Here is an 8,437-nt window from a genome sequence, read left to right on the forward strand (position 1 = left end):
ATGTGGGGTTTGTCGGAACATCTCGATCTGGTTGTCGTGACCAGGGGAGGATCATGTTACTAGTCCCATTATTATTATTTTTTTCTTGGAAAAAAAAAAACTATTAAAATTCTGTTTAAATTAACTTTTTAAACTCCAAAACTTTTTTCTGTCCCCGGTAACCTAAAATTATATTTTCGTCTTTGGCTATGACCACCAAATCAAAGAAATTTATTGGCCACGACCACCTTGTAAGGGGTTGTAAGAGGGTGATTGGTCACCCACTCAAATATTTTTATTTTTATTTTTTATTGACCGACGTGACATTGTCGCACCGTAAATTTATTGGGGGCAAACATGGCTAGCATTGCCGCATCATAAATTTAAGAAGTAAAATATGGTCAATTTTTTTTTTTTTTTTTAAAAAAATATATATATATACTGAAAAATGCGTACTTTTGCTGAAAAAACTGAAAAACGGGCGTGTCTATAGCGGAGGAATTGTCGTGAAAACGTGCGCTTATACTACTGGTAGTCGCACACGCACCTGATTCACTCGCGCTTTTGTTATTGTATTTTGCGAGGAATCCTTTTTCACGTCAAGCGCCATGGAGGGCTCCTCGTCCTCTCAGCCGTCCGATTCAAGCCATCCAACGGCTTCTGGCGCTTCCAAGTTCCTCGCCGACCTTCCCTCCCGGGGCCTCTTCTCCTCCACCGTCATCTCCTCAAACCCGGTGATCTCTCTATCTCCTTTAACCCGTCGATTTTCTCGATTTTCTGTTTGGTTGCCGAGAAAAACAAATTGAGGGAAAATTTAAGAAATTATAGTGTGGGTAGTTTGGGACCTGTAGAAGTAAAACGAAAAAGAAATTGTTCCTTAACTGATAGTTAAGCAAGTATTTGAGTTTGATGTGGATGTTCCATGCTCATGTTTGCATTTTGTGAAACTAAAATATGTAAATCTTGTTACTTTTATGATTTTTCGGGAACCAAATAGGCGGTTTAGGGTTCAATGTTGATTTATGCATGTACATATGTATTTTCAGTGACAGTGATTATGCTGTTTGATGGTTAGATTTTGGTGTTTATTGTTTTGCAAATTCGATTGTTAGATTGGACATGAAATCACTGGAGTAATCATGGAAGAAGGGGTTAGTTTTTGGCTATGGTTTGTGAAGTAATCATCTTTAGTACACCCGAGAAATACTTTGTTTAATGTGTTTTGTGCATAGTATGAGAATGAATACATATTGCCTTTGAGGCTGTAGATTAATGTTGACTATTATTCTTGGGTATTGGTTTAGGTAAGAATTGTTTGAAAATTGGAGTGGATTCAATTTTTATGTTTGTAAATTTATAAAATAAACATTAAACTCTGCTTCCATATCTGTTAGTATGATTTTTTTTTTTCTTCCAATACTATAAAGAGTATGGCATCTGTTGGAGCTGGTTTTTTGATGAATCGGGATGTCAGGCATTTAATGCAGTCTTCTTGATGTATTAGAGAAGGCTATCTTCTCTCCTTGTTCATTTTTTAGCTGGCAACCAGAACGTGAAGCAGTTTAGTCTTTGAATCTAAGGAGGTCATGATTATTTGCGGTTGCTGGAGTTATAGAGTTTTAGTGTTTTGGCTTCCAATCTAATGTGATACAATTTCATTTTAGTAATTTGCTCCGAGGAGAATGTTGGCAGCCGCTTGTAGTAGTCTTTGATGTCCTAAAGCCAATTAGTTGCTATTTTTGTTCTTGTTTTGGTTTTTTATTGTAGGATTCAACGCTTGCACCTCCATCAAGAAAGGTGTATAAATGGGATTTTTTTTCCCATCGCATCCTTATTTGCTGAGATGCGTTTGGATACAGTTGATCACTGTATAGTCACTTTCCCAGTCTGGCTGTATGACTATGCTTTCAAGAAGTTAGTGATTAGTTGGTTGTCTCCTAGGACTTTTATGCTTTATTTATTTGTTTTTTTGGATTTTGTACTTGAAGCACACTTGGTCTTTTGTTGTTCTATGTTCCAGCTTTATAAGTTCTTCTGGATAAGAAAGATGGATACTTCAACACCCAGATGTTAAAATACAGTTATAGTTCAATTTAGAGTTTGCTATGGATACCGTAAGAGGTTGGAAAGTAACCTTTTAGAATCCTTTCTTTCAAAGAATTAGAAACTTTAGTAATAAACAAAGGGGAAAAGGAGGGAAGAGGCAACACCATGCATTCATGAGAAACAAGTAACTTTGCAAATAGACTTTGGTCCTTTCATTTCCTTGAATGCTGAATCCCATCATTATGATGACATAAGAATCAGCTTCTCACATTATTTAGCAGATGCCGTGTAATCGGTATATATGGTCTGGTCGGTGCTGGGGAAAGCTACCGGCTTGTTTCGTCCAATCCCCAAAAGAAGTCAGTGCTTTCCATTTTGATAGAGTTCTATTAAGGTGGCCGCCCAAGTTGCTTACAATGCCTCATTGCATAAGCAACCAAGCCCCTGCCAGTGACAACAGTTTACAGTTCTTTTTGAATGAATGAGTTCTTTAATGGATCAAATGTTTGAATTAGCATAAAGCCTTTTGATAGAGAATTGTTAAAATCTACTTGTTACTATTAGAATGGATCACTCTATCCTATGTAATGTGTTTTGTGGTGTTCTTGCATAATGCTAAAAGAAACAAAATTTGAAAATTATTGTGTTATATGGTATTTTTCAGCAAATATTCATGCCTTTTCATTTGAACTTTTTGTTCTTTTGGTATATGGTTCTTTTGTCTGCATAGTTGGTCTTAATTCTTCATTCATGCATCCCTACATATATTTACCTCTCAAATTCATTAGATTCTTGTTTCAGGAGCTTTGACTTTTTGTTAACGTATTAAGAACTTGTGCAGGGCGGAATGCGAGTATATATTTGTGACCATGACACATCACCTCCAGGTCTCTTATTCCTTCACATTTGTCATTAGATTCATGTTTTCTTACCTTTTTCTCATCATATTTGTTGGACGTTTCCCTCTTGGGCAAGTGTATCAATATCATTGAACAAAATGAAAGAAATCGAAATAATATATGCTGAAATTATGTTATGCTCCTCTTGATTTATTTTGTGTTGTTTTCACCCACTATTTGCATATCAACGTCTAGATTTTATGAAAGAGAGGGATTGAATTTCATGTAGTTTTACTTCATTTTGATATAGATCTTAATATAATGTGGAAGTTCTGACCTGTCTTTCTTGTACATCCAGACGGCCAACAGATAAAAACGAACCAACAGAACATATTGATTAGATCACTCATGCTTAGGAAACAGAAGGGTGATTCTAGTTCGAAGGATGTGAAGGGTGTAGCTGCAAGTGAGAGTTCTAGAAAGAGGTATTACCGCCATCTCTTGTAGATGAATAATGCTTAACCTGCCTTAATAAGATTTACTTGTGTGTGTGTTTCCTATTAAATTTTTGATATGTCTGCCCTGAGGGTTTGGATTATACATCGCATGTCCGCACTCTTTGCCACAAAATGACATAAGCATTTAGTACGAATTAACAATGAATCATCAACTTGTCAACTACCCTTTTCATATGTTCCCGGCTACTGGTGTGCAAATTTGACCATATTCTGTCTGATTACCTTCCATTATTTAATTGTTTCAGGGTTGCTGAAAGATCTGCAGATGGCAGGGCTTCGGCTAAGAGAGCCACTATCCAAATTAGTTCTCGACAAGGTAAGCTCTGATGGTTCTTGTATTGCATTATCCATATCTTGGTGGATTTCCATCTGTAAATGTTATAAAAAATGAATGGAGCTGTTCAATATCCATCAGAAGATGCAATATGCTTTAGATGTTAGGCAAGTTTTTAATTCTGTTGGACGTGTTATAGACATATGTGAAACCTATTAAATTTATGATCTCGTTATTCATTTTTGTCATAAATTTTATCACCTTTGAACATGCAGAAGGTTCGAACAGTCAAGCATCTAATAGGGACTTCCAAAGCTTCACAGTGGAGAGGCTTCGTGCCCTTTTGAAGGCAAGAGGTCTTTCCCTTAAAGGAAAGAAGGCAAGTATCAAGACAATTTGATCTACGTCCAGCTTAGAACTCCCCCTTAATTTCTAAGAGTCTAAGATAGGGATGTTTGTGGTGTGTGGTCCATTGGCAGTTCAGATCCCATCATTTGGGATGTCCTGATTGACAATTACACTGTCCAAATTTCCATTCTCTTTTTGCTTCTGCATTCATTGATGCATGAAATCACGTGCAGGATGAGCTGATTGCACGCCTGAAAGGGGCAACTGGATAAGCATATGGCAGGAAAGAGAGAAGGGATGGTAGTGGGAACGAACAAATCTTCCCTCCATGTCTACACATCAAGAGCAAGTAGGTTAATGTTCTTTTTGATGTAATATAGGATTAGCAAATGATGGAACTAATGATGGTCTGAAGGAAATTCTGCGATGTTGCATTTTGTATGATTGTGTTATTTTAAGAGTATTTGTGCTTTGTGCCAAATGTTTTTGTATAAACCATCATCCATGCGCGTCTTCACTAAAAATTTGAAAATATATAGAGATCTTATCCAGACAATTAAACAAAGTGGACAGAGTGCGATGTTGCTCATGTTTGAAGGGCAGTCACTTCTGCCTAACTTGGCTATAACAATCTTCTAGTACCTTGGATCTTTTATTGCTCTAGTTTTTTCTACAGCACTTGAGCCAAATCCTATTTCTCATATGAGGGTAAGCTTGATTGGAGTTGGTTTTGGAAGACCGGAAGTCCACATCAAGTTCGGCACTTGATTTTGTTGTCATGCTGTAGCTGCCAAAAGTACTGTCGTGTTTGTGTGTTTTAATTTTTTTTTTTTTTTTTTTTTTTTTTAATTTTTTTGAAAAGTACACATAACCCCATCAAACTATCACTCAATTGTTAATGTACCCCCTAAACTACCAATTGTGTCAATGTCCTCCATTAAACTACTAAAAAATGTCAATGTCCTCCCTAAAACCAACAAATAGACAAAAATGACCTTAATTTTTATTTTTTTTTGAATAAGACAAAAATGTCCTCATAAATTCAAAAAATTAAAACTAAAAAACTAAATAATAATAATAAAAAAAAAACTAAAAGAAATGATTTTAAAAAAATTAAATAAAAACGAAAAAAAAAAACAAATTTCTTAATTTTTTTTAATTTTTTTTAAAAAGTAAACAAAAAATAACTGAAATTTACTTTTTTTTAAAAAAATAAAAAATAAAACAAATGAAAAAAAAAAGGAAAAACCAGTTTTTATTAAATTAAAAAATGAAAAAGAACAATTTTTTTAAAGAAAAAAAAATCGAAAAAACTAAAAATAACTGAAATTTATTTATTTTTTTTAAAAAAAAACATTTTTTATTAAATTAAAAAAACGAAAAAGAACAACCTTTTCTTAAAGAAAAAAAAAGGAAAAAAAAAACTGAAAATTATTATTTTAAAAAAAATAACAAAAAACAGTTTTAATTTTTAAATTTTTTTTTTGGAATAAATTTTTGTTATTTTATATTTTTTTAATAATTTTTTTTAGTTTTTATTTTATTTTAATAATTTTATGAAGGACATTTTTGTCATTAGGAAGACATTGACATTTTTTGGTAGTTTAAGGGGAGACATTAACACAATTGGTAGTTTGAGAGATACATTGACAATGAAGTGGTAATTTGAAGGGATTATATGTACTTTTTTATGGTTTTAGCGAGAATCATAGACCGAAAATTGCTTTCTTTTGCAGAATAGAGAAATTTGCTATCCATGTAGTTGGAGATTGTGACAGCGTTAAAGTCTTTCAAAGAGAATTTTAGTTTGTTACTAGATATGTTTCAGTTCTTTACTTGATTAATTCAGTGTCAAATCGAAGCTGGACTCTCATTTTTCCCCTTGGTATGGATTGGGCAACTTCAGTTCAAGGGCACCTAGTTTGTCTTTGAACCAGACATTCAAGAAGTTTAATATTCTTGTTGAAACTGAGAAATAGTACAACAATATCATACGCTTTTTGCTCATAAATGGACATAGTTTACCTTCGGAAGAATTATTACAGTCATCTATTAAATTAGCATCTGTTTTTCATCTCAATTTAATAGAGAGAGAGAGACCTAAATACAATTTTCTAGAGCCCAATCGACCAGGTTAGGACTTTTCTGAAGCCCAATCGGCCAGGTTTGGACTACAGTCATTACGCTATTAATAGTATGAGAGATTTTGAAAATTGAAAACAGGGAAGCGGATGACAGTCGACAGATATCGGGCCGAATCCTCTCCATTTTGCCAGTTGAGGGCCACTTAGGATGACATTGACAACAATCCGAGTCTCATTCAAAGATAATGTGGTCTAAAGCCCAAAGACTCCCTTGTCATAGCTAGAGGGCTACTGTTATTTGGCTGGTCATGCAATTTAGGCAACCCCACGTGGGGGGTGCATGATTCATTTACCTAGAGCAAGTGTGCCCCGCATTCGGAGCTGTCTAGGATAGGTAAGCCTCACACGGTCACACCCCTTTGTAAGGGTTGTCTGAATTGCATACGATTTAGATAGCGAATTTAAGGGAATAGAACTCTCTTCGTTTAACTATTTATTTCATCGTTATAATTTAAAGTTTGTACATCTAATGATGTATATGAAATCGATTTTGACACGTCTTTTAAAAAGTTTATATGATTTAAAATTATGTATATAGTTAAATACAACAACTTTAAATCTTGTCCATCTAAAATTGTGGTGGATTCTCACCCTATCATAGTCATCGGGTCTTAAAAATTGACTCGTCCTTCTCACATACCCAAGTGTTTTTTTTTTTTTTTTTGGGTAGAGAATAGAGATCTTTCTGCCACGAGGAAAAAAATAATTGAAAAAACAAATATCAAAGAAGACGTATTTATATGGTATTTGAGATTTGAAGACAAGCGTTGAGATTCGCAATCTAGGTTGTCCCGCAACCCATAACGCCGAACTGGGCCCCCGGGAGAAGATGCTTATCAAATTATCAAACTATCAACCAACAAAGAACAGCGGCAAAGTGCATGCGCATTACGAAGAGATTTTTATCATCCTTTTCGCCTGCCTTTTTTTTCAATCGCATTAGAGAAATGTGAGGCCAACCCCAACGGACGTGTCAAAATTTGCCTTTAATTCCACGACTTCTTTTCCAATATCGTTTTTGCCATGAATCATGATAAAAAAAAAAAAAAAAAAAAGTCTTACTCTTATATATCTTTTAATTCAGATTTTTTTTTTTTTTTTTTGATCTAATGCTTTAGAATTCTTTTTAAGCAATATTTTCTTATTTAGAGGTCACGTATGTATGTGTCAATTGATAGAAGATGCAATTTGACTGTGGACCTGTTTTATTTTGATACGTGATGAGAGGGGCACTGGCCGGTGTTCGATCATTATAATTGGATCGATGATAGGAATTTTGTTGACAATACAAATTACAATGATACTAAAAAATTACTTCTCCATATGTGTAATTAAATTCTATAATATCTATGTAAATTAATGTAATTAAATTCTATATAATTACAAATTTTATTATATTTCACAAATTGATATAATAGTCTATGTAATACTTACTTACCATGCCAGCAAACATAGCTCTAAACTCATTTGACAATCCTCTTTTGGACAATTTTTTACTTTTTTAACAAAATAAAAATATTAACAAACCACTTTCACTTTTATACCGCATCATCACAAAGAACAAAAACAAAAACAAAAAACACCCAATGTAACCCAGCATTTTCTTGCCTTAAACTGCGTGAGTCAAAATTATATTTATAGAGCTCGTTTGGGTGTTCAATTTTTATATTATATTCAAAATTGCGAATAACGAGATAACTTATTTTTTGAAATTATGTTTGGATGATTTAAAAAAACTTAGAGTCAATTTCTTTTTTAAAAAAAAAAAAATAGAAAAAATCTGAGTAGAATTTAAATTCTAAAAAAAACAATTCAAACATATTTTTTTTAAAATAATATAAAAATAAATAAATTTTACCCAAACATGCTCCATTATTCACGGTTGTTTAAAGTGGATGTGTCCGAACGCATCGACATGCCGCAAATGAAAAACCAGTGTACGTACGTGTTGGGCGGAAAAAAAGAAAGAATAAGAAATGAAAACGTGAGTGTCGACAGGCTACAGCCGACCATCGTAGCTACAGAAGATAAGGTGCGTCGGATTCCGATTGAATGGAGTAGGATTATTCAGTTCAGTTCCGCTTTGGGAAACAAAAACGTGCTTCGGCCAAAACCTTTCACGTGCGCATTTCAATTGATTTGAACTTCCCATGGATTGAGACTCCAGAGGATGCAATACCTTCTTTTATTTTTATTTTTCTTTTCCTTTTTTGTCATTGATACTTCATTCCAAATAATGCATGATCTTGGCAACAACGCAAAAAACAAAAACAAAAATAAAAAAATAAA

General features: G+C 33.8%; 1 protein-coding gene across 1 annotated transcript; it reads left to right on the forward strand.

The window, feature by feature from the left end:
• The first annotated feature begins 503 nt into the window (after positions 1-503).
• LOC133874508 (uncharacterized) lies at positions 504-4,485 on the forward strand. Its single transcript, XM_062312346.1, has 6 exons — positions 504-713; positions 2,867-2,912; positions 3,223-3,349; positions 3,628-3,698; positions 3,932-4,035; positions 4,238-4,485. Exons 1-6 carry the CDS (start codon positions 588-590, stop codon positions 4,274-4,276), a joined length of 513 nt encoding a protein of 170 aa, XP_062168330.1. The 5' UTR covers positions 504-587; the 3' UTR covers positions 4,277-4,485.
• Positions 4,486-8,437: the final 3,952 nt, after the last annotated feature.

Source organism: Alnus glutinosa, chromosome 8, assembly GCF_958979055.1.
Source record: "Alnus glutinosa chromosome 8, dhAlnGlut1.1, whole genome shotgun sequence".
Classification (NCBI taxonomy): Eukaryota; Viridiplantae; Streptophyta; class Magnoliopsida; order Fagales; family Betulaceae; genus Alnus; species Alnus glutinosa.